Source organism: Doryrhamphus excisus, linkage group LG20 (assembly GCF_037039965.1).
Source record: "Doryrhamphus excisus strain RoL-2023G ecotype Guam linkage group LG20, RoL_Dexc_Guam_v1.1, whole genome shotgun sequence".
Classification (NCBI taxonomy): Eukaryota; Metazoa; Chordata; class Actinopteri; order Syngnathiformes; family Syngnathidae; genus Doryrhamphus; species Doryrhamphus excisus.
The window spans coordinates 10617700-10643269 of record NC_136376.1 but is presented as its reverse complement, the minus strand read 5'-3'; the positions used below and the strand labels follow the sequence as shown (position 1 = coordinate 10643269).

The following is a 25570-nucleotide window of genomic DNA, read 5'->3' as shown; positions in this document are numbered from 1 at the left end:
AAAAAAGTCTATCCAAGCTGCTGGATTTAAAGCTCACATGAGAATTAAGTTTTCTGTCTTGAGTCAAACATCTTGATATATGGCGACTAGACATGTGAATATTATCCATATCCATCCACATATTATCCAAGCTAAGCAACGGAGATAATATACAGAATACATTACTGTGTTGACAGAAAGCTTTCCTGTTTGACAACACTTACTCCAGCTAGATAACACTTAACAGCTCCAGCGACCATCAACCCTTTTCAGCTGCAGCAGCAAACTAATCTCACATCAGTGCAATCTGACAACTGCAAAATCCTTCACTTGGTAATAATATTTATCCTTGACAGTAATCTGAGACCATATGGTTACAAGGGGAGAGACAAAAATCCCTAAATGAAGTTTGGGAAAACAAACAGTCAAGGCCGATTATCAGTTATCGTGTTTTAACTACAAATGTACGCTACCTGGCAAGCACAATATATCCCAGCAGACATCATTCATTTGGATTTCAGCGTGCATTCTAATGTGTAGACAGATAATGTTTATTGGTGAATTGCTGACATCTCTCAGTTATGTGGATAGTGAAGCAACTGAGGTAAAAATAGGGTGCAATACTTGCCTACAACCAGCAGAGGCACTGTTGATTCAGTCTCAAATTTCCTTTCTAAACGTCAGGATGCCTGCTAGGCTATTTATTCCAAAGCATGTCTCATTTTTTAAGATATCTATACGGGAAACAAACAAAAAAATCTGTATGAATTGTTAATATAATAAAATGAATTAATTTTAGTTGGTGGAAAATATTAAGGAAAGCTTCTGAAAAAAAAAAACATTATTAATTTTCAAGGATATCAAGTTGAAGGACCATCTCTCTAATGATACAATAGTGTATAAATTTAGTTATATGTAGTTTAATTTGCCCTTTAAATAACTTACAGACTCATGTAACACACACTTGCATACTATAACATTTTTGGCCCATGTTGACATCTGACAAAAACAAATTAAATGGATATTAAATTAAAATACAAATTCCATTAAAAAAATGTCTTCTGAACTCACAAATCAGCGAGTACCTGCAGCATACCTTATACTGTAGGTATACTGGTTTAATGTAAAGACATGTAATGGTAACCTGAAACAATTGTGAAAATAATTTTATTCTTTAGTCTTTTTATCCAATAAATACAGATTTTAAATAAGTGAAGAAATTAAAACAATTGCATTTCAATGAGCATGCCATCAAATTCCACATGAAAATTATTTTTCAACTCAAAAATGAACTCAAACAATAGAGAAAGGTAACCTGCATCTCATGATCAATTATTCAGCGTTCAATCTATTTTGGCAAAAAGTGAAATGTATACATAAATAAATGCATGTGACACACTAACTCATCAAGAAACTCGGAGTGTTTGCGTCACAACCATGCAGCAAAAAACACATTTTACTTGTATAATATTTTCAAAGTTAGCTTTGCCGTTTTATACATTCCTGGAGTGCTGATAGAATATCTTGGAGAATGGCATTTCTGTTTTCCTTAGACACCTGAAAAGGAAAACAAATACAATAATTGTTAGAATAATAATCAATGTGGCGGTCGAGTGGTTAGCGTGCGGACCTCACAGCTAGGAGACCAGGGTTCAATTCCACCCTCGGCCATCTCTGTGTGGAGTTTGCATGTTCTCCCCGTGCATTTCTCCGCGTACTCCGGTTTCCTCCCACATTCCAAAAACATGCTAGGTTAATTGGCGACTCCAAATTTTCCATAGGTATGAATGTGAGTGTGAATGGTTGTTTGTCTATATGTGCCCTGTGATTGGCTGGCCACCAGTCTAGGGTGTACCCTGCCTCTCGCCCGAAGACAGCTGGGATAGGCTCCAGCATCCCCCGCAACCCTCGTGAGGAAAAGCGGTCGAGAATGAATAAATAATAATCAATGTATGCTATTCAAATGTACAACCACAAATACCTTACGCCAGTCATACAGTATGTTTTCCTTAAATTGCTCATGACACCAAAAAAGTTAACATCAACAAAATGAAAGTACTAACTTAATAAACATTCTGTACTATCAAATACAGAGCAGATTCAAACAAACGCAGCCATGAATTGCAAAGCCAAGGAAGTGACATATCCACAACAATAACACAATAATAGCATTCACTCATACAGTACTGTGTTGTGATGATGATATAACACACATAAAAAAATCGGCCACAAGTAAATGACTGGACTGCGGTATAGGCTAGAAGGATGAGTGACAGCCTCAAAAATGTCGGGCAGCCAGGTGCAAACAAACACATCTGTGAATGCACGAACAATGTGACAGATTCAAAACGATAAAGCAATAATAAAATTCACTGATACTTTGTTGTAATGAGTATGATATGTGTCACTGCATTGATAACCACTGACAGTTCGATGCACACAGCACAGAGCTGAAGACGACTGGAAGCCATTGTTGTTTAGGAAGCAGTTTGGCATGAAAACCTGTATTATTCTTCTAAGATTCGAATTGATGCAGCAATCAAAGACGACCCTTTGGATTTATTGTTGCACGCTACGACAGATAGCACATTAGCTGCCTCACGCGTCATAACCAAGCCAGTTACAGATCAACACTTCATTAGCCCACTGCTAGGCTGACGACATTACATTAGCAGAAGGAACGTGGATCGACTTACAGCCACCTTGGCACTCTTTTCCACGGGTGAACGTTGTGTGGGTTTTTGAATATTTATTTCCATCTGTGGGGCAGGTTCCAAACAATATGTCCCTCAATGTTTGCTGAAAATGTGAACAAGCGTACTCACAAGCTTAGAGAAAGTGTTATGAGCCACATTGAGAGTCTTTCTTAAACCTAATTATAAGGTTAGAAATCTCAGGGTTATAATGGACTCAGATCTGACCATTAGCAGCCGCGTTAAATCAACAACATTACCAGTTTTTTACCACCTCAACATTGCCAAAATCAAGGGAATAGTGTCTAAAGCACTTTGAATTACTTTGTGTAGGAATTGACTGCTCCAGCAAAAGCTTTCACAAGAACGAGCAGCCATAATATAAAAAGTCAACAGAAATACGGCCAGAACTGGACCATAACAATTGAGAAAGCATTAGAGCAGTGATTTTCAACAACTGTGCTGCGGCACACAAGTGTGCCGTGAGAAATTGTCAGGTGTGCCGTGAGGAATTATTCAATATCACTTTTTAAATTAACATGTATTAATAATTTTTTGGAAATATTATGTCATTGTCACGTGTCATTGGTGTAAAGACTGGCAGAGCAATGCAATATTTGTCCGTGTGGCAACACGTAGCTGATTGCCTCGTTCCTCTAATAGACTTAGTGATGCACGTGATAGGTAGTGGTGACATTGTTGTTTAAATTTGTATGCTGATCAAAAGGATCTGCTGTGGCGAGTCCGTAATCAGGAAAAAGCTGAAAGAAGCAAATAATGTTGGTTATTGGTGTGCCGCAAAATCTTTCCAACGTAAAAAACGTGCCGTGGCTCAAAAAAGGTTGAAAAACACTGCATTAGAGTGACCAATACCTTCCACTTGGGAACATCACTTGCTACGAAAAGTGTAAAAACAGTAAAAATTAACATGTGTTTTGGTGTCATGAGCACTTTTAAAGTGTTTACTTAGTCTCATAACCTTGTGTAGTAGTAAAAATACTATTTTGGTTTGTAGGTACTCTGCATGACAATATCCATACCGGAGTCCCCCGTGATAAATTATTTGAACATTTCAGTGAATCCTTTGTTGTTTAATCAGTCACGCATGATTAAGAGTTAATCCTGCTATAGTAGAGGGATAATGCAGGCCATGGCATTCATGCTGCACAGAACAGACTGGCAGCTTTATAAGAGCATGTGAGATAAAGTGTAAACAGTGTCCGACAGCTACTGAGGGACTTAAAAGCTCTTAAAAGTGACCTAAATATTCCCCCTCCCTCCGGACCCATATCCCAGTGAGAGTCCTGTACAGTATTAGTGTTTGTACTAACCGTGAAGACTCTGACATCACTCCTAATCCGCACCTCTTCCACCAGGCCTAAGGGTTTGCCCTTGGGAATGGGGATGGTGCCCAAGATGGTGCAGGAAGAGCAGTCTAGCGTCTGTCTCACCACCCTGATGAACGGCTGGCTGAACAGTTCCATTTTCCCAATCTCGTCGATGACAAACACCTTCTTGCCTCCCTTGTCATTTAAGCCCACCTGAAGAAAGGTTAGCATTGAATGCTTTTTAGGAATGGGTGCCGTTTTGCACCGACAAGAAATGGAAGGAAAAGACAATTTTGCAGCTTGGGTCGTATCAGAGCTGGAACAGAGGCAAGACATCACTTGTGCGGAAGGGATAACACCGCAAGGTCTGGAACAGAATATGAAGTTCACCCTACGTCCTGTTGTGTTGACAGCAACTGTCACTAGCCGACATGACACCAAATGCTGGCACTGACGTTGTCACCTCATACTGTGATCTGATTCGCTGTGCGAACATGAACACACTTATGCTTCACTGGGTTCTGTGAGAATGGGATAGGCCAATAAATGCAGGGATGACTCTGATGTGCCATTTTTGTATTCTCTCTGTGTGAAAGAGGCTTATATATATTTCTAACTGATTATAGGGGAACATCATTTGATTTTTTAAAATATAATATTTAGCTATTTATTTTACAAGTCAGAAAATACTTTTTTCACACACTTTTACATTGCATCTTTGTTTTCTGTAGGGATACATATTTTGTTAATGTATATATATATATGTATATATATATATATATAAGAAATATATAAGAAATATATAAGAAATATAAATATATAAGAAATAAGAAATTTATAAGTAATTTTAATTTAATTAATAATAATTTAATTAATTAATTTATAAATAATTGTATAATTGTTTTCTTATAAGAAAAATAAATATATAAGAATTATATATATATATATATATATATTCTTGAGACACCGAGACACCTGATACAATTAATCAATTGTAATAAATTAATCAATCAATCAATCTAATCAATTCTACATATATACATACATATATATAATATAAATATAAATAAAATATATATTTCTGCATTTATACTGATAACTTTCCTCTTCTTGAGACTGATACAGACACCCGATACAATTAATCAATTCTACACAATGGTCAGCATTCCGAACAATTATTTCATCAACCAGTTATGCTCACATTGCAAAAACATAAGAAAGAAGCGTATTGTGTTATTATTATGCCACAAAATATAACACAGATGATGGTTTGCTGCGATTACAGAGACAATTTACAAATGATAAATGGACACCACGACACCTTCCTTTACAGCAAGTGTAGGCGGAACTCTGGGCTCAGTTTACAAGCAGGATTATTCACGGTCAGTGACAGCCAGACGGCACCACTGCTACTAAAAATGCCACTCTGGAATTCATGTGTTCTCCGGCTTCCAATTATGCCATCAGTTTTAAGAAAATCAAAAGGTTTGATGTTGTTAGGCGGGGAAAAAAAGGCCAGATTTTGCTTTCTATGATCTGTTGACAAGGGTAATTATAACCGCGTTTTACTGTGTGACGTACCTTCTTGAAGAGGGGGAGAGTCAGGCTTTCGAATGAAGGTAAATCAACCACATACTGGCCAACTGTGTACTCGGGTCTGCCATGAGAGGCACCAGCAATGTCTCTGCAGGGTGAAATGCAGGAGACGCTGACTCAAACCCAAAAGCAGAAAGAGCAGGTTGTTTGATTTGGCTAGTAGGACATTCTTGCTACCTGATTCTGGACAGGCGGCCTCTTTCTCCACTTACTGTGACCACATCAAACCCCACCCGCCGACCACCTTCCCTGACCTCTTCAGTGTAAAAGCCTTCCAAAGCATGACCTGATGACACTAAAGCGTCACAAGCCTTCTGGACCAAAGTGGTTTTGCCCACACCTGCGGAAAAAATACAGTTAGAAAACACACTCATTGTATATTACATACAATGCATCCTAATGAACACTCAAAATTACTACAATTAACCAAAAGTGCGTATTTTTTTCTTTATTATTACGCTTCTGTTTGTATGTGTAGTATTATTTACAATTGAACGCAGCATTAATGTCACTTTATCTTACATGTATTGCTAACAAACCCCAAAAACGCCCCACAAAAAAATAGCTAGGTAGTAAAGTAACATAAGCGGTTTTCGCCTGGCTTCTTCAAAGACAGGTAAACAATCGTGTGTTTGGATTACGCTGTCTGTTGATGTTAAAAGTTACCTGGAGGTCCTGTCAAAAAAATGTGCTTGAACATGTCTTTGCCGCTGCCGTCGTCAGCCACAGTACAACACTTCCGCAAACAGACGGCGCATGCGCACAAGTTTCGACCGATAACAAGCCCTTTGAACTCTTTGTTACTTTACTGCACGATAAATGCGTGTTAGTGTTTATTATTAGAGATCATATTTTTGGATAAGAATCGGGACTTTTGGGTGAGTATGTGTGTTTTTTTTTCACATTTTAGCGGGGGTGTGTTCAGATTAATCATATTTATGAAAGATATAAAATTGTGTGCAGACATGAACATTTCCATAGAATAATATATTCCATTATTTCCAGTTACATGATAGATGTGAGGAAAAGTTTAACTTGCATCCTCATAGGTGCACCTGACCAATATAAACTTAAACTACACTTTCAAGTATAAAATAACATGAAATGAAACTATTGTAAAACTGTAAACAAGTGCATTGTATGAGTGGGAATTGTGTGGAAGAGAAGTACCAGTACCAGGAAAACAAAGTTCAAGCTTTATTTGCTACGCGGCAAATTGAGCAGAGTGAAAAATAAACATGGATGCCCAACAGATCAATAATTCAAGTCAGAGCTGAGTTTTCTTTACTAGCTGTATTTATTTAAAATTAAATTACACATTACTTCCATAGGAACTATACTATAATTATACTAGAAATACTAGAAACCCATGAAGCCTGAAAATAGAATGTGGTATTTACTTTGTATTTACATTGTATAACCAGGTAGTTTGGCAGCCACAAGGTCAGATATATTCTGATACTTTTTTCTAAAGTCCAGTGATCCAAGCTCGTCTTCTATTTCATCAGCCTCTAGTGAATCAGAGCACTCAGATTGTGAATAATTTTGTTGAATGCTGCTGCTGCTCTTGTCAGATTCACTCCTTTGACCCCTTAATGATATGAGACTCTTTGCTCCAGACTCCCCCTCCTTTGGTTCTTTCCGGGAGTGTAGTGTTTGCATTCTGCCTGATCCTTCCTTATCTTCCTCATCAGAGGAAAAGCTGAGTGCAGAGTCTAATGTTCGGATGATGTGCGTGCCTCTCAGAACCCGCTGTAAGGGGCTATGAGCTCTGATGGGTGCAGGAAGAAGGGGTCTCTCCCGGACTGATTCTGAGCCCGAGTCTGAACTGCGGAATCTGCGGAGGACTGGAGCCTTCGGAGGCTCAGCTTGAGCAGGCTCGGGACTGCTGCTGCTGGTGGTGGTGTCTGCGTCGCTGGCCTCAAAACTGTTAAAGTCATCTGCGTAGTCTTCTTCTTTGGTTCCTTCTCTGCTGGAGTCTGACAGAGAAGACCCGTGGCTGCTGTGGCGACTACTTCTGGAAGATTTCTCACTTAAGCTCTCTGATTTAGGACATGCCTGGTTTGTTTCTGGAAGCTTGTCGTTTGTGGCATCATCTTGATAGGAAACACAAGGAATGGGTATGTGGCCTTGCTTCAGACTTTTAGGACTAGAAGATTCATCTGCACGTTTTAGCAGTGGTGTGTTGTCCTGCACTACCGAGACCACTTCCACATTTTGTGTCTTCTTCAGATTTTCTTTGGAAACTGAACTCTTGCTTTTGGCTGAACATTTTGTCTTCCCTTTACTTGACTGAGGCTCATTGTGCACGTGCGTCATCATACAGTCACGATGTTTCACCACAGTGGTGTGTTTCTGCCGCCTTAGATTGAAGGTTCTTGTTGTTCCATACACTAGCTTTTTTCTGTGTGCTTTACTCTCAGTTAAAGCCTCTTTATGGTTGCTTTCAGATACTTGCTTCACATTTTGGGGAGAAACTGTGGGAGAATATTTTAAACTACTTCCCTGCGTGGGTTCTTGCAATGGCCTGGTTTTCGATGTTCTTGCGCTCCCTTGGCCATGTGAAGGCTCGTTGGACGCAGGCCTATAAATCATAGCCAAGTCAGGATGATTTGGTTGTTGATGGTGAAGGTTCTGGACATTTAACTGTGACAGCTCGACAAGAAGAGCATTTAAGAGAGGTAGTGGTCTCAAGGCTTCCTCAAGTACATTTCGATTAACATTTACTTGATGGTCTTCTGGTGTTTTGTCTGGAGGTTCCACAATCTTGTCCATCACTGACGAAGTATCACTTTCATTTTCAGAGAATGTGTCTCTCTGTGTTACAACTTTTGAGTCTGGTTTAAATAGTTTGTATTGCACTCCTTGAGCTTTCTCCTTCCCAGAATTACAATAGTAAAGACGTGGGGGGCAAAATACAGCAAGGTCCTCATCAAAACTTTTCTCATCTTCTTTGACGCTGTGAGGAATTTGGATTATTGGATCATGTTCAGTCTGGGTGGACACAGCCTGCTTATCCACATTATTCCCAGTACTTAGAATGCCGCTATCAGGATTGTCCAATGTGGCCAACTGAACTCTCTTATAGCCAGAAGGTATTTTTAAAGTCTTCTTCGTGTCATCCTCTTCAGCACTCTGTTCTCTGTAGACTGGGATGCTTTCAGCCACATGTGACGGTAATCTGTCTCCAACAATTAATAGTTTAAAACTCAAAGATATGGATCCAACAGTCTCCTCCGCAAGGTTGTTTATGCACACAAGTCCCCTTTCCCCATATGAAGAGCATTTCGAAGTCCCATTGTCCTTGGCATCTTGTCTGATTCTGTCCACGATTTTAGTCAGTGAGATGAGGGAGGTCCCAACTAATTTGGGTATATCTTCTTTCACATCCAGAATCATAACATAGAGAGGAGTGCTTGAGAGTTGTGTATGCAGAGTGTCCAGATTCATTTGGAAGAAACACGACTTGCCTCTGTTAAATGAATATAGCCCTCCTATGGCATGGTGGCGGTTCTTTTGGTGCTGGATCGCGTATTCACCTCTCAGCTCAGGCGAATAAATAAGCAGCGTTGGAAAGTCCAACAGTCGTATTCCAACAGCTAGCGCGTCAGAAACAGTGTTTTCGCTGTTAAATTGAATGTATTCCACTATAAGTTCAAATGAAAATAGAGTCTCCTGCTTCAGGTTTCCTCCACGTTGTCTAGACATTGTGGTAGCGACGCCGACACACGCGATGCAACAGCATAATTCCAGACCAACTTAGCAAAGCAGCTAGCTGTTTGCTAATGCTGCGACCAATAGTATGGTGAGGACGGATGTTGAGTTTCACATCGGAAAGAAATCACTGCGACACCTCCTCAACCCGGATATCCGACTCAGACAGCCGTGAACCGCAACTACTGTATTTATTTTATGCAGCGCACAAACAGTAGGTGTAATATGCACCTATAATCGTGTTGTATTTTTGTGTATTATATTATTTTGTATATATATCACGATAACAATTCTGATTGTTATGATAATAATTCTGATAGTTTAATGATTGCACAAGGACTTGGATTGATAAAACGACGCATCTCGCTTCGTTCAGTGCCATGGCAACAGATGTCGCACGATATTTGCGTCATCCGTTGCTTTTGTTTGCATGGGAAATGTAGTTTAGTTTACTATTTTTGCTACTTTAGCTGAGTTCGCTGTGTAGCGTTCGACTGGTTGATGGTGGCTAACACGTTCCTTATATCATTACCATTTAATATAGAGTATATTGTTTTTTGTGCTTACTATACAAAGCCATGAGCAATAACATGTAAAGGGTCATACAACCAACCGATATACTGGGCAGTCTGAGCGCCGGTGGGCGGGGACTTTCTCCCGGCATGCTGTCATCACCGAGCTCGGTGCTTGCTGGATGTCTCCGCTCCAGTCTGAGCTCGCTTCAGTCTGGAGGCTCAGACAGAGAGAGAAAGGTGTGATCCCAACTGCTTTTGACCCGATAAGGATACTTTGTTAAACGTTAGCGACGCTTTCCATGTAAGGTAAGATTATCTCGGAGAGTTTTTTTTAATTAGAGTATTTTATCCATACCGAGCGGAGAAAGTGGAGTTGTAGGGTAAAAGTGTGCAGTGCTATTGAAAGCCACAAGGTTGACAAACTCTAAATATTTGTGCTAACATTAAATCAATCATCAATCCTAACGTTACTTTTTGTCCCATTTGTGCATGTACATTAAAAACAAAAGGGTCGATTGAGCGCACGTCTGCCTATTTTTAAAATGTTATGCCTTTTCGACTAACATATTGGGGTCATTCTGCTCTTCAGTTCGGAAAAATGAGATAAAACCATATTCAGTTGTGTTCTTAGTAGTGGTGTGTGTGTGTGAGGTGTTTGAGGTCGTTTATTTGGATTTGCTTCGAAATATTACTGAATGAGTGTGTTTAATGGAGCCAGTGCTCACTTAAAACGGTAGGGGGCGACAAAGATTTCGTTGTCCGTTTATATTTTGTTAATAGAGCCTTCCTATTTGAAGATCAGCCTTAAAGTAAATATGCATTTATTCATAGTTAAACTAGGGCAAGGCCATGTTTGTTCTTCTTTACTTTGTTTTCTGTTTTGCCAGTCTAATCAGTCAACGTGCCATAATTAGTGTTGACTGCACAGTTCTGTATGAATATAATCTGTCATTTGCCTGTGCACAATATGTGCAATCTTGTCTTATTGCTGGCTGCCTCTGTGGCCTGTGTCCCCTGAGAGGCGGAACAAGTCAAATCATGTTTATCTTCAATCAACCATACCCATCGCTGTCTTCCTGTGGGAAGTTAAGACTCCACAATAGCTACATTCCTAATAAAGACCTTCAACACATTAAAGACACTCTGGAGTTCAAATGCAAATAATTTTTGCATAATTTAATGAACTCTGCATTAGCTCGTCTGGTTTCACAGCCTTTGTTTTAATCATTGAAGCAAACACATTATTCCCTGATGTCGAAGTGATACATTCATTAAGATGCAGTTATTGTTCATAGTTTTAGTTGCTGAACTTGGACAACCTGCCATTAAATGTAACATATTTTCATTAACACAACCGAGGTCTACTTATTTATTTACTTATTCTGCCCAATGGATCTAACATTGATATATAAATAATATGCTATGGTTGTGCATGGATCCCATTTATTTGACCATATTTCTAGCAATGTTATGGATCATGTACTTACACTAAGATTCCTGAACTGTCTCCTGGAAAGTGTTTTTTTTTCTACACCACTGGAGGAGAAGCAGTTATCATAAAAGATGTTAAAAGCACACCTTTCTTGAGTTGAAAACGGGGATTTCTAGTTACAGGGTCTCATTGACTGTCACAAGTGTGCGCACATCAACTGAGGCGCCTTAACAATGACAGCACAAGGGAACATCTTTCAATCTGACTTTGAATAGAATTCCCCTACATTCTGCCAGCAATAGCGTGAAGAAAGGAGCCTTGAAGAGGAACTATGTTGTCATCTATTTCTACAGCACCTTCTGCATGAATACCCAGACAATGGATAATTGAAGCAGATGGATATGCCTTTCAAAATAAAGTTACATGCACAATGTGTGCTCTGCTGAACAATGAGACACCTGTCAGGTTCTTGGCTTTGTGTGACATGCCCGCAGGACATTTCAAGTTGTTATCATTGCGAAGCTGTTTAGAATGACTTCTGGCCTGAAGACATGGAGATGCCCCTCTAGAGTTACACAGCTCGTCTGTTTGGAACACACTATTTCCCTATTTAGATGTTACCATAACGCACGACTGTTTAGGGAGAGTTTTGTTATGGGGAATTACCTAACAGCTACGTGAAACCAACCCCCCTCCCCCCGAAACACCTGGCACCTGCATTCTGGTGTTCTCCTGCCCCTGTTAGGTTCTTTCGTACTACTGTGCTGAGTCGTCATTATCATTACAGTCAAATAAATTGAGTTGAATCATTTTTCCTATTCTCAGAGAAGTATGCCAACGTCCGTGACCTCGGTTCTCCTGCACCCTATGCATGTGACGAGGCTCAGGAAAGTCTGGTCTGGCTGGCGGAGACACACAATAGAACCTCCGCAACCAAATCCTGTTGCTTTAAAACCAAGCAGCCAGCAGACGGGGATCACATGCTGCCTGCTCTTGTTGTGAGAGACAGACCTTGTCCTCATCTTTTTTTTTGTCAGCTTTTTTTTGACTGCAGTCTGGATTTATGGACGGTTTAAAGTCCAGTTATCAATGTCAGGGAAAGCAGATGCTGTCATTAGGTGGTTGTTTTTTCAAGAATTGGCCATTTGTTCAAGTGAGGTCGGTCTGTGAAAAAATGTGGGTGGTTCAATTTGGTTGTTTCTTTTCAAGGGAACATTTTATTAATACAGATTGCATCCCATTCATTTGTTTGGGATGTAAAGCTGAAATATTTAAGACTGTCTTTTTATATATTCACTGCTTTGAGATACTACTGTTGAGTTGATCTAATGGCATTATATACTGTATAACTTGACAGCTTATGCTATGGTATGTCTGTGAGCCTTTCACACCACCATATAGGCATTCTTTACTTGCCACACACAAATAGAATGTTTCTCGCTGATATACATTATATATCCTCATATGTTATGGTGCTGGTTTGTTTGTGGACAGTAATGTCTTGCTGGTTAATCTGACTTGTCTGATGTGGTTGAGCCTCAAAGAGTATAGATGCAGATGGTATGCATTAGTGGTAAAGCTCCTTAAATTATAGGATCACTTTTTATGTTTAAGGAGAATTGGATCACTGGAATATGTTCATAATATTTAACCAGTGACTCTATTTTGATATTGTGCAGTTGTAGCTTGAGTTTGAAAGTGTGCTCGTGACACTCATCTAGAAGCTGTGCCAGGCACATTGGGGTGACATCGCTGTGCCATGGCCAGAGGGGAAGCTTGTTCGATGTAGCAGATAGTATAAAGACAAAAGTCAAGTGCTTATCGTGCCATCCCTGGTGAGGACCCTGTCAACCTCTGGCGACGCACAGCAGAGGTTCTGGGAAATGAAAGCAGGAGTTGGGATGTGGAGGGTGGGAGGGTGGGGGTTAAAGGTTTGTGCCTGTTGTCTGTGTAATGCTCAGCAAGATTGCAGAAGTGGGGACTCAAGCCCTGTCCACACGGGCAAAATACAATGTAATACACACGGCACATCTACATGTGGCGCTGTGAACAAACATGCTTATGGAACCACGAGACACGCCATACAATAGAAGACAGGGCTCTACATTAAAAACAAAAATGACTTGCCCATGGGGAATCCTTAAGGTGAGAACTACTTGCCCCATGTAAAATGAAAAGACTGCCATAATGATATCATCTAATTTTTATGGCATCACATGAGAATCTCAAATAAAGATGAAATGATTATCATTTCTTGTGGTTGTTTTCCTACATAGATCATGACGTTGCATGGAAATCTGGATTGTCAAGAGACTTCTAGGCACTTTGCCTTTTATAAGTTGTGCACCACAATGAAACATTATTGAATAGACACATTTGTGTACTAGTAAAATGTTTTTAATCCAGGACAAAAAATGCTCAATGGTCAAACAATAATTTGTGAAGCAAAGGTGAGAAAAATACACAGAGAAATGGAAGCGCTAGATTTTGTAGCTTGTGCAAAAATCAGCACTTGGTATTGGATCTAATGGGTGGTGTTTCATTGTGACCACTTCAAATTGTCACAGCAATGTGATTCACTCACCTGTGCCATCATTTGATTTGCTGCCGCTAATAAAATACTTGTTTAGGAGGCGCTGGTTCATCACTTTTTGGTGTTTTCCTTCAGAAGTTGTTGAAGAATTAGATGATGTTGGAAGGGACGCCATGATAGATGTTTTTTGTTGTCAAACGATCGCTGATTGGTTGAACAAGAACGGGTGTGGGTAAAACGCGGACTGTGGATTATGGACCGCGGTCTAAATAAACGATTCTGATTGGTCCATTTCAAGATTTGCAAGGATTGGTTTGCAAATTACCACCGGAATTACGCAGTCCGTGTTTTACCAACACCCAACAAGAACCGCTTTTAAAAACAAAACTCTTGGCAGTATGGCATGCCAAAGTGCACTTGCCTGACGGGAATATCACTGATTTTGTTTTAACTTGCCCCGGGTCATCGGTACGTCGTTATTGTTGAGCCCTGGAAGAAGAAAGGCTTGTCTAAACGTACAACAACGTGGAATTACTTTGGTGGGTCATATTGGGAATTCAGGACAAGAAAACCCTAGGAGAATGTTGACTGGCGGTCATGAAACTTGAAATATTCAGATATATTGGCTTGTCGCTCACTTCTGGTCTTGTGACTACGACTGGCGGTGATATCGTTTTCAAAAAGCAGAGGATTGCTCACTTATACAGAGACAAGGGCAAGGCAGCCTTTTCAGATTTCAGGCACCCAGAATGCCGTTTCTGTGTGGATGAGAGCCTGAAACAATGAAACAGTTTTCCATTTTGCCCTGAAAACTATTTTGTGTGTATAGTCTCTCATGAGAAAGTGAAAGTTATGTCTGTGTAGAAGTGAAAGTAAGATTGTCTGAATGCAGATCCTATTTACTTGTTGAAGGGGAAGACACAACCAGTGATTGAGCACCACATATTGACTTACGACTTTCACACCTTTTTTCCATTTTTCCAAATCAGTCAACTCAAATCATATCCTTTACGGTACGATCTTTATAACCACACACACGCTTAATCATGCACACTCAGCCAACAGATGGAGCTTCATATGATCTGCACTGTAATGATGCGACTGATATAGTCTGGCAAGCTCTTGCTTTTCATAAACAGAGGTGAAAATGAGGTCATCGCACGGTCTCTCTACTACTGTACTGACACAATATGGTTTGTACAGTCTAATACAGCTGCAATCTTTGCTGCCACAAATAACATGTCTGTGGATTCTTTATCTCTTCACAGTCTCATTCCAAAGGTTGCCACGCTCTTTATGAATTTGCAATATTCAAACATGGAACATGTGCTTTTAGTACCATAGGGGCTCATTAATGTCCATATTGGGGATGTTGTCGGGGGAGGGGAAAAGCCACTGCAAGTTTCCGACCCTCCCAACAGGTTTTGTCTGTCTTTATAACTTGCAACAACAATAGAGTGAATGAACACTAGCCACTCATTAACCTAACCACCACGGAGTCCAAGGACCGTTCATGGAGCTTCGGGTCAACTTTGCCTGTGAGTCTCATTGGGCTCAGAAAATGGTGACAAGTGCCCTTTGTGGTTGCAGCCTTCAGTAAAAGATAAGAAGGGATTTAGTCTGCATACCTCCTTCCCGGCTGTAGTGAAAAAGACTGATGTCTGATGGGGCTGGCAAGATGGGTTGTACGTCATTTTTTTTTCTTCCTGATACTGTAAAGGATATGTATGTGGTTCTTCCAGGTTCTGGGAACCAACCCATTGCTATCGGAAAAGTAGCACATTTTCAAATTGTATGAAGAATAAGAGCAACATATTTGGTTACAGTGTTGGACACTAGCAACAATGAGGAAGGTCGAGGCTACAGAGTCTATATTGAAGTTAGCATGCCCCTCTAGAAAGTGAAACTTTGTGTAGAACAAGGGTCTCAAACACGCTGCCCTAGGACACTAGTTTGAGGCCCCGCCTTGATATGAAAGTTTAATGTTAGTGCGGCCAGCGCAAGTTTGATATGGATGCTGTATGGTATCATGTACCCAGAAAAAATTATTACGTTTGATTAATGTTCATGTTAAAGGTTAAATAACTGTTAATAGTTATCCTCCCTATTCGTGTGGAAGTGGTAAGTTTTTGGCTATTTAAGTTTAAAGGAAATAACTTGAAGGCTACCGTTTAGGTCGCTAGCTCTCTAGTTTGCGAGTTAGCATGTGTCTCAAGACCCTGCAGTTGCGCAATATGTTGTAAATAAAAAGAGTATAAATGTGACTATAGTCATGTTTTGTCATGTCTACAGGGCTCTAATAATGCTTTGTTTATTTTAATCTGAAAAAAATAATTTGTCTACCCACCAACTATATGTGGTTTCTTAAGTTTTTATTATTTGCTGTTTTATTATTATTATTATATTTATTTATTTATTACTGATTGATTGATTTTCTTTATTCTTGATTTGTTTTATTTTTATCTTATTTTGTGTGGATAAAATAAAAAGTAAGATATTTGAGAACAGTGGAATGTTTTATCAGAGCTTTTCTTGTAGAAAATTGAAGTTTTTAAATTTTTTTTGTTTTTAATAAATGCGTTTTTTTTTTTTTTTTTTGAAAACCTGATGCGGCCCAGTCTCACCCAGACCCGAGCTCCAGTGGCCCCCAAGTAAATTGAGTTTGAGACCCCTGGTGTAGAAGTAAGAGTGAAGCTTGTGTGAGTGACAACAACGCATCTATTGTGCGTCTACCAGTATTTTACCATGGGTTGTCTGTGAGTGCTTTGCAACCTTGTTATGAAAAGCTGTTAGAATGAAAATGCACAGACCAAATAGATTGAATTATGTAAGTGACAAAATGTATTCTGACTGTGGGTTCTTACTGCTTTTGAGTCTGATCACTTAATTTAACTTCCGTTGTATCGCCTTCCTCTTCCTACTGGTCCTCCTTTTTGTTTTGAAAAAGTAAAAACAACACATAAACACTTTTGGTGTTTGTTGAATTGAAGACTTTGAGGTCTGTCACACTTGCAAGATAACAATTAAATTCAGAATTTTACAACCACTTAGATTCCACTTAGGTGTGCCCCCAATGTAATATTGCAATATTGATACCAGATATTGGGCTGTCGGCCAAAAAATGAGTTCGGATTATATTGGCCAGGATCTAAAATCTCCAATACCAGCCGGATTTTATTCTAGCCGGATAGAGCCCACGTGATCACAACAACAGCATTAGCTAAGGTGCTAACCAAGGAATAAGAGTGAATTCATCCGTGTGTATTTTTGATTAAAGTCAGAAAAAGACGTTGCAGCTTAATGCAACACCTGTCATGACAAAATGTCATTATGTCGCTTCATGAAGCATCTGGAACCTCGCTATTTTATGCTGAGCCGCCATTATATTGTGGATAAAACTACACCCCAGAATTTTTTGTATGTATGATTTGTGCTGATATCTGATTGATATCCGTATGCATGATATTAAAGGCTGCAGTTTTTGGTATTGGGTCTTAAGTGAAAAAGTAGTATCGGGTACCCTAGTTCTACTCTATTGAGATGATATAGTACCCCAACAAAGCTATTGAGTTTTACCTTCAGGCGATCACATGCCGATGTTAGTAAGTTGAGATGGATTACTTCGAAGGGAGCAGCGAATGGAAGATTTTTGAAGTGTAAAATGCTTGTTTTTGATCGAGTCTGATTGTAATTAACAAGTTAAATGGAGCAGAGCTGTGACAGATGTGCCATAAAATGGTCAGCCCCAGTGTGTGTGTGTGTGTGTGTGTGTGTGTGTGCATGTACCATTGGAGCATTGCTGCCACTATCCTTCACTTTATCCCAAAAGCGAGAGTAACGGTATGTTCTACTGAATACAAGGAACATGGTGTGTTTTACATGCAAAACAAAGGCCCAATCTGAGGTGACACAATGGAAGGGTGCCATGTTTTTTTTTTTTATGCACACTTCTGTAATACCGTTGTGTTTGTTGATTTGTGTTGTCCCGCTCTGCTTTGTGTGTGCACTCTCGGAATGTGGATGTCTGCTGGGTATCTGCCTTTCTATTTTGCAGGAAGGAACTTTCTCCCTAAACAGGCCTTTATCAATCGTGAGAAAGTGTCTGTTTTTCTGTCGGGTCCTTTTATGTGACCAGCTGTCTGACATTAGACATATTAGCGTCTACTTATGGCCTCTCGTCTGTTGTGTTGTGTTTGCAAAAAGCACTGACGAAACATTAGTAGGACGATGTTATTCCTGTTTGTGTTTCCACCGACCCATAAATCAGATGGTGATGGATTTAGTTGAACAAACACACGTGGTTTATGTTGGGAACTGGAACAACATCATGTCCATTTGCAGTTAACTGTTTCTTTTTAGAATGGTGTAACAGAACAGTATGTTGTTTGGTAGTTGAACAGAAGGAATCTGAATGCATAGCATCATTCTTTCATTTTTTTTGTTTATTTTCTAAAGCTTTATTTTTGTTAAAACAAACAAAACTTGCATCAAGCTCTATGGAATGTTTGTTTCCTACATTTCTGTCCTGATTGAACCTTTGAATAATGCACACCATTAAGCTGGGACGTCAGTATCTGAGTGCTAAAGTACCACGATGACCTCACATGAATAATCCATTATACCTTTTAGCTAATTCATGTAACTTGTTAGGGCTGCACGGAGGGCGAGTGGTGCACAAGCCTCACAGCTAGGAGACCCAAGTTCAATTCCACCCAATTCCAAAAACATGCTAGGTTAATTGGCGACTCCAAATTGTCAATAGGTATGAATGTGAGTGTGAATGGTTGTTTGTCTATATGTGCCTTGTGATTGGCTGGCGACCAGTCCAGGGTGTACCCCGCCTGTCGTCCAAAGACAGCTGGGATAGGTTCCAGCATGCCCGCGACTCTTGTGAGGATGAGCGGTAGAAAATGAATGAATGAATAATATCGTCGGAGATTGAGTAGACCTGGGTTCGAATCTCCGCTTGGCATCTCTGTGTGGCGTTTGCATGTTGTCCCCCGTGCATGCGTGGGTTTTCTCCAGGGACCCCCACATCTTTTTTCCCATAATCTTTTTCCTCCCACATTCCAAAAACATGCTAGGTTAATTGGTGACACCAAATTGTCCATAGGTATGAATGTGAGTGTGAATGATTGTTTGTCTATATGTGCACAAAGACAGCTGGGATAGGCTCCAGCACCCCCGAGACCCTCGTGAAGATAAGCGGTAGAAAATTAATGAATGAATGTAACTTGTTAGGAAACATGTAAGAGCATTTTCTCACAGCCTCAGATACTATTGTTCATTCACTGGAGTTGTGAACGATAAACTGATATGGCTGCATTGGCATCAGCCCCCTATCAGCAATAAATCCTTAATTCATAGACATGCACCGTGTATTGCAAAACTTGCAACCAGTTTTCAGCCTGTTCGTTAAATGGCCATCACGTCATCAAAATAAAACAATTTTAATATTTTATCTCGGCCAGTCTAGACAGTGTAACAACTACATCCGGACTCTCCTCCAGCCTCAACCTTTTATCTTGCAGTTAGGACAACTTGTTTCATTTAACGTTCTCCCATCACACATTCGTACATACACGTTGAGTGTAACGAGTAGTGATTTAATGAAGGTTAAGAAAAATCAACGTTTCTTGTTCTGTAAAACAGGGTGAGATCGCGACTTGTGCATGAATAATTCATGTCTGCGTAGAGCTGCGCTATACTCTCAGTGTGCCGCGGGAAATGACTTACCCCTTGTGCTGTGGGGTGGGGCGGACACTGGCAACACTGGTCCAAGGACTATCGAACAAAGTGGGGCAAGTTTCATCAAACCAAATCATATCGTCTGTACTATGTATCGAAATCACATGTAATTTAATATATATATCTTATCTTCACTCATGTATCTAGATGTGTATTGAATCACCTATCACAAAGAGATTAACATAGTAGTGTTCAGTGGACAGTGTTTTTCAAACACACGGTGGAAGGTAAGGCTCAAATGGAGGTCTTCCCGGCCCATTTGTGTTTGTAACCATATGTAGCATGGTACGTTTAAGGGGCATCACTTCATCCAAGCAGAGCTGATTCAAATACTTGAGTTGTGTCTTCCAGACTACTCGTGTCTTTTATCATCTTCTTTGCAACGTGAAGATTTGACTGGCCGTCGCTTTAAGATTGTTGGTGGAGGATAATGATCTGGACTGACAGTGGCCTGATTTCTTTTTTTTCCCCCCCTTCTGTCTGTCTGTGGTCAAGACCAACTGCTCTCCTCTTCCTCTCCACTCAAGTGTATTGAAAGCTTTGGATGTTAGCCACAGTGGGTGGGGGCACAGTTGGATCCAGAGCCAGGGATTTAAACACATCTGACAACAAATACTACCCTTTATTGGCATTCATTTGTTTAAAACAAGGAGACAGGCATTCAGGAAAACTGTGAGAGGATCTGGGACATGCAACAAGTTGTGTAAAAGATAATATTTATTCATTCGTATGATGTCATTGATACTGTGTTCCTTCCCCAAACGTTGTTTACTGAAAGTCTAAGGGGCCTCTCTGAAATGTAAACAAACCTGAGGGGCCACATATAGTTCATGATGCTGCATTGTCAGCCAGGTGCTTCTTAGGTATTAGGTGCTTCCACGTGGGAGCAGCTGTGTAACTATTTTTACGTCACATCTCTCAAGATGTTATTTATTTAGGAAGAGCGTGGAAACACTAGAGGTCAGAGTTCAAACTAAGCTGTTGTTTGTAATTGTAATGGTAATGGTTTTATTTCATTTGAACATGCATCAGATTACAATTGAGTGCATCCCATAATCAGTTCACAGTTCCACATGTCCAAAAGGAGTCGGAAGAAGCAAAGCTTATTAAATCCTACCCCTCCATCTGGTACTTTTACAATCAGTAACTGTTACATTTGTACACTTCCTGCCTCCCTAATATAATTTAAGCAATTTATTTATTTTTTTAATTAAAAAATATTTATTTATTTATTTATTTATTGTCACATACTGAAGTACGAGGTAATATGACCATACAATGGCCTGTAGACATGACAAAACACGACTATAGTCACATTTATACTCTTTTTATTTACAACATATTGCGCAACTGCAGGGTCTTGAGACATATGCTAACTCGCAAACTAGAGAGCTAGCGACCTAAACGGTAGCCTTCAAGTTATTTCCTTTCAACTTAAATAGCCAAAAACTTACCACTTCCACACGGATAGGGAGGATAACTATTAACAGTTATTTAACCTTTAACATGAACATTAATCAAATGTAATAATTTTTTCTGGGTACATGATACCATACAGCATCCATATCAAACTTGTGCGGGCCGCACTAACATTAAACTTTTATATCAAGGAGAGGGCCTCAAACTAGTGTCCTGTGGGCCGCATTTAGCCCGCGGGCCGCGTGTTTGGGACCCCTGATGTAAATGATATGACTCTCAGTACATCACACATGATGGATGGTCCATTATTTATGCGGTGACATTTGACATGCGAGGGGATGGTGTAAAAAGTGTGTGTTAATTATTTCCTGTCATTATGTTTAATTTTCATTGAACTGCAGGCCCGTTATAAAGTCCCTGTGCTAACATTGTGTACATCTCACCAGGCAAGACTAAAAAAGAGCCAATTCCCTGGTCAGGGTCTTTGTTGACTGCATGAAAGCCAGCAGTGTTGTGTATTTTTCTCCTGTGGTTTATTGTACTTGATGCGGAATCAAAAACATGCCCGTGGCTATGTTTGGAAAAAAAAAACAGGTATTGTAGTTTTTCACCAGGTTAAGGTTATGCTCAGAATTGCTGTAAATATGTCTTTATTAGTGGTTTGTAATTTAGAGATCGCGATTTATTTCTTCAGATTCCGATTTGTCATTTATTTGATGAAGTGTTTGAATTCAGTTGAAAAGATTACCAGTTTAATAGGTTCATTAATGGAACACATTCATTGCCATGTCACGATGTAAAATTGTGCTGATGACCTTGAAATCCAGCTGCACTGCCTCTAGTGCTGTAGTCGTCCTCCATATTTCTCCAAAGAAAGAAGGCTGCATTCATTTCTAGTTTGAAATACTTTTGTTAAAAGAAAAAAAAAAAGATCCATTTAATCTTTTGCCTAGGCGAGGTAATGTCCATTCAATAATCCAAGCCACCCCCTTTATGAGCACAATTCTTCACTACATACTATAAATGTGTCAGTCGTGACGTCTCCTCACAGGGTAAAAATGCTGTTGAAGAATAGAGCCATCTTATTTATGTTGGGGCTTATTGTTTCTTTCTTTTTTTATCTGTCCTTCATTGTTGTGTCTTCCTCCTCCTTGAGATGTCCGCCTCATCAGATCGTTAATCTTGATCACTTCTAAAGGTTAAAGGTCACTTGATCGCTTGGAGGCTTCATGTCAGGTCGCATCAGTACACTTGACTCCGAATGAATGGAATGAATTCACATGCACTCGTCTTATAGATGCTTTACCCATTTAGCTCTCGGGAGGCGGAGGATGGGAACAAGCATACTCACGTCTTCCTCCACTCCGATGCACTTTTTATGGTTGATGTTTCCATGCTTGTGTAGTTAGATATGTATCAGGCAATAACGATCCCTTGATTGACTGACTGGTTTATGGAATATCTGTATTGATGAGGTGCAACACCCAGCGACAAGTCACTATTACCTTAAAGTGCAATTATTTACTTTGTATTGTGTGATCAAGGTGAATTGGTATAGTCATTGATTAATCAGTCAAATTAAATATCAATTAAATATTCTCGAAGTACCGCAAATTCTGAACTATTAGCCACTATTTTGACACACGCTTTGAATCTTGGTGCCTAAATGATGCGGCTAATTTATGGCTAAAAGAACTACAGTTAGTGTAGATTGAGGAAGTAGTGTATTGGAATAGTGAAGTCGCCGCTAAATCATGTTTTGAATTCTTCTGCAGCGATCATGTTTTGATCTGACCTGAGTAGAATTATTACATTTTCTCCTTGGACTGCAGCATCTGTTGAACTCGGATACAAAAAAAACTCAATCACTCATCAGAGCTAACGAGTGACGTTGGGAACACTGAGGGTAGGTAGGATTGCAAGGTTTATAGTGTTTTATAGTCCTGCTATATACTGTATGCACAAACATGTTTTCCTCATTCAATTTTGTGGATGGGCTGCACAACGGTCAAGTGATTAGTGTGCAGACCTCACAGCTAGGAGACCCGAGTTCAATCCCACCCTCGGCCATCTTTGTGTGGAGTTTGCATGTTCTCCCCGTGCATGCGTGGGTTTTCTCCGGGTACTCCGGTTTCCTCCCACATTCCAAAAACATGCTAGGTTAATTGGTGATTCCAAATTGTCCATAGGTATGAATGTGAGTGTGAATGGTTGTTTGTCTATATGTGCCCTGTGATTGGCTGGCGACCAGTCCAGGGTGTACCCCGCCTCTTGTCCGAAGACAGCTGGGATAGGCTCCAGCACCCCCCGTGACCCTCGTGAGGATAAGCGGTAGAAAATGAATGAATGAATGAATGAATAATGAATTCAGGCTGCACGGCTGATGAGTGGTTAACACGCAGGCCTCACAGGTCAGAGACCTCAGTTCAATCCCACCCTCGGCCATCTTTGTGTGGAGTTTGCATGTTCTCCCCGGGCATGCGTGGGTTTTCTCGGTTTCCTCCCACATTCCAAAAACATGCTAGGTTAATTGGTGACTTCAAATTGTCCGTAGGTATGAATGTGAGTGTGAATGGTTGTTTGTCTATATGTGCCCTGTAATTGGCTGGCCACCAGTCCAGGAATGAGACAGTTGGGATAGGCTCTAGCACGCCCCTGTGACCCTCGTGAGGATAAGTTGTAGAAAATGAATTTTGTGGATGTGGCTTATATTCAGCTGGAATTTAGGATCGTTTGGTGTAACTCGCCGGGTAAAGGGTATGTTATGTTAGTATGTACGTACGTTATATGTATATTGTATGTTAGTCAAGCCTCACAATCTTAACTTCAAGAGCCGTGCTGGGGGTCAAGTTGATGGTCACGGCTTTTAGGTCCATGCCTAGCACTCTTGAGTCTCATTCCAAAGGTCCTGGGCTTGAGCCCACAGTGGTGCATGGTGCTGGTTGAACTGGGCAGCTTGCATAGGGTCAAAGAGAAGGTGGGAACAGCTGGCCTATGAGTGTGAAGTGAATTTCCCCATCAAAGAAGCAATAACATTAGTTGTTCTTTTTCTAATGCACATTGGTTATTGGGAAGTTGTTGTGCGCATGCAAGCGTTTGTGTGTACTTATGCGTAGGTGTGGGTGGCTCCCAGTGGGGGATTAGTCTTTGACACCCTTTTAGAAGCCAAACCTCACTTTAACACACCCACCGCATGCCATGCCAGCTGCAGCTGTTGGGCCTCATTGCTGGAGATGTGGAGAATTCCTCTCACTCTGCAATTAGAGCTGCAGATTGCTGAATAGCACACATTTCGTTATCTTAAAATGGCACTTGGTCCCCTTTCTACTCACAAGAACACTGAGTAAATACAAATTGATGAGAGCCAATCATGGCAAAACCAGCCCGGTTCGTCTCAAGGCTGACCGATTGTGTTCTGCACCATGTGCTGTTATACCAACCAAAGAAACCAAAGGGGGTTGGAAAAAGACCTTTTTGATGGGATGGGTTTCTCACGCCTGACTGGGAATGTTCGCTTTCCATCGAGTCAAGTGGTGTATTGTGATTTCAACCAAAGAAATGCAAATATATGGAACAGATGTACTACTTCTTTTTGCTTGTATATCAGCAGGAGTAATCCCTCACTGTGTTGAAGACCACTATGGATGCAATATTCAAGTGTTAACGAGGGAAAAGCCATGTCACACTGGCTCATGTGATAGGACCCTTTTCTCAATAAGGCTAGATTCTCGGGCTAGATAAATGGGGCCTTTTGTGGCCTTTGCCAGAGGGGGAACTACACAATGCAGGACACACACAGAGCCAAGCCTTTTCAAGAGAAAACTGCTAAAAGAAGTAGTTCTTCAGCTCCTCCTCTCCTTTTCGCTCTCACTTTCTTTCTACTTACTTCTGCCTCTTACTCACTTCTCAAATCTTTTCCTCCTCCGTGAGAACAGAACCTTGCTCCCATAATGTTTCCATAAGCGAGCTGAGAAAATGGAAATAACTGGCCGTTTCCCATCGCTTCCTTCTATCCACCTCCCCTTTCGAGCCGTCACTTTTGAAAGGAGCTCTAGCCCTAATGATGCCCAGTGTTTTACAATCTTCTTAGCTCCATCTCAGTGCACTCTTAAGGTGTCTGTGAAGAGACTATTGTTTCACTGACATGGCACGCCAAATTGGTCTTTTTGTGAGTGTAAACATGACCACAAATGCTTAACTCGTTCCATCCCAGCCATTTTTCAAAAGCTGTCCCTCTCGGTACTGGCTATTTATGATCATTTTGACAGATTCTTCAAAGCACAATATTGTGTTCTTGGGCTACATGGACATGCAATATACCAAAAGAAAGACTAGACTCTCATCTTTTCAACATAAAAATGTTTGTTTGTACCTTTTTACTCAGCAGCAAAACATACATTTATATTATATATATATATATATATATATATATATAATAAAATAATTAATTGTTTTTTAATATATCAGAAAGGCTTCCTCCCACATTCCAAAAACATGCTAGGTTAATTGGCGACTCCAAATTGTCCCTAGGTATGAATGTGAGTGTGAATGGTTGTTTGTCTATATGTGCCCTGTGATTGGCTGGCCACCAGTCCAGGGTGTACCCCGCCTCT

General features: G+C 40.3%; 3 protein-coding genes across 8 annotated transcripts in view; 1 reads left to right on the top strand and 2 right to left on the bottom strand.

Annotated features, from left to right (window-relative positions):
• Positions 1-1111: 1111 nt before the first annotated feature.
• Positions 1112-6344, bottom strand: ntpcr (nucleoside-triphosphatase, cancer-related). The gene is made up of 5 exons (XM_058058857.2): positions 6263-6344; positions 5774-5936; positions 5582-5684; positions 4004-4213; positions 1112-1536 (listed from the first exon to the last, which is right to left on the bottom strand). The coding sequence occupies exons 1-5, from the start codon at positions 6294-6296 to the stop codon at positions 1459-1461; spliced, it is 588 nt and encodes a 195-aa protein (XP_057914840.2). The 5' UTR covers positions 6297-6344; the 3' UTR covers positions 1112-1458.
• Positions 6345-6770: 426 nt separating this feature from the next.
• Positions 6771-9431, bottom strand: map10 (microtubule associated protein 10). Its single transcript, XM_058058855.2, has one exon. The coding sequence runs from the start codon at positions 9302-9304 to the stop codon at positions 7004-7006; it is 2301 nt and encodes a 766-aa protein (XP_057914838.2). The 5' UTR covers positions 9305-9431; the 3' UTR covers positions 6771-7003.
• Positions 9432-9809: 378 nt separating this feature from the next.
• The window catches only part of LOC131108086 (signal-induced proliferation-associated 1-like protein 2), a 109560-nt gene continuing 93799 nt past the window's right edge, over positions 9810-25570 (top strand). For 5 of the 6 annotated variants that reach the window (XR_013625074.1, XM_058058846.2, XM_058058844.2 and 2 more), the window contains exon 1: positions 9811-10131. The gene's annotated coding sequence lies outside the window, so the exon portion shown is untranslated. Of the gene's footprint in view, positions 10132-25570 lie in introns of all 6 variants that reach the window. The other variant, XM_058058840.2, reaches the window with a different exon arrangement.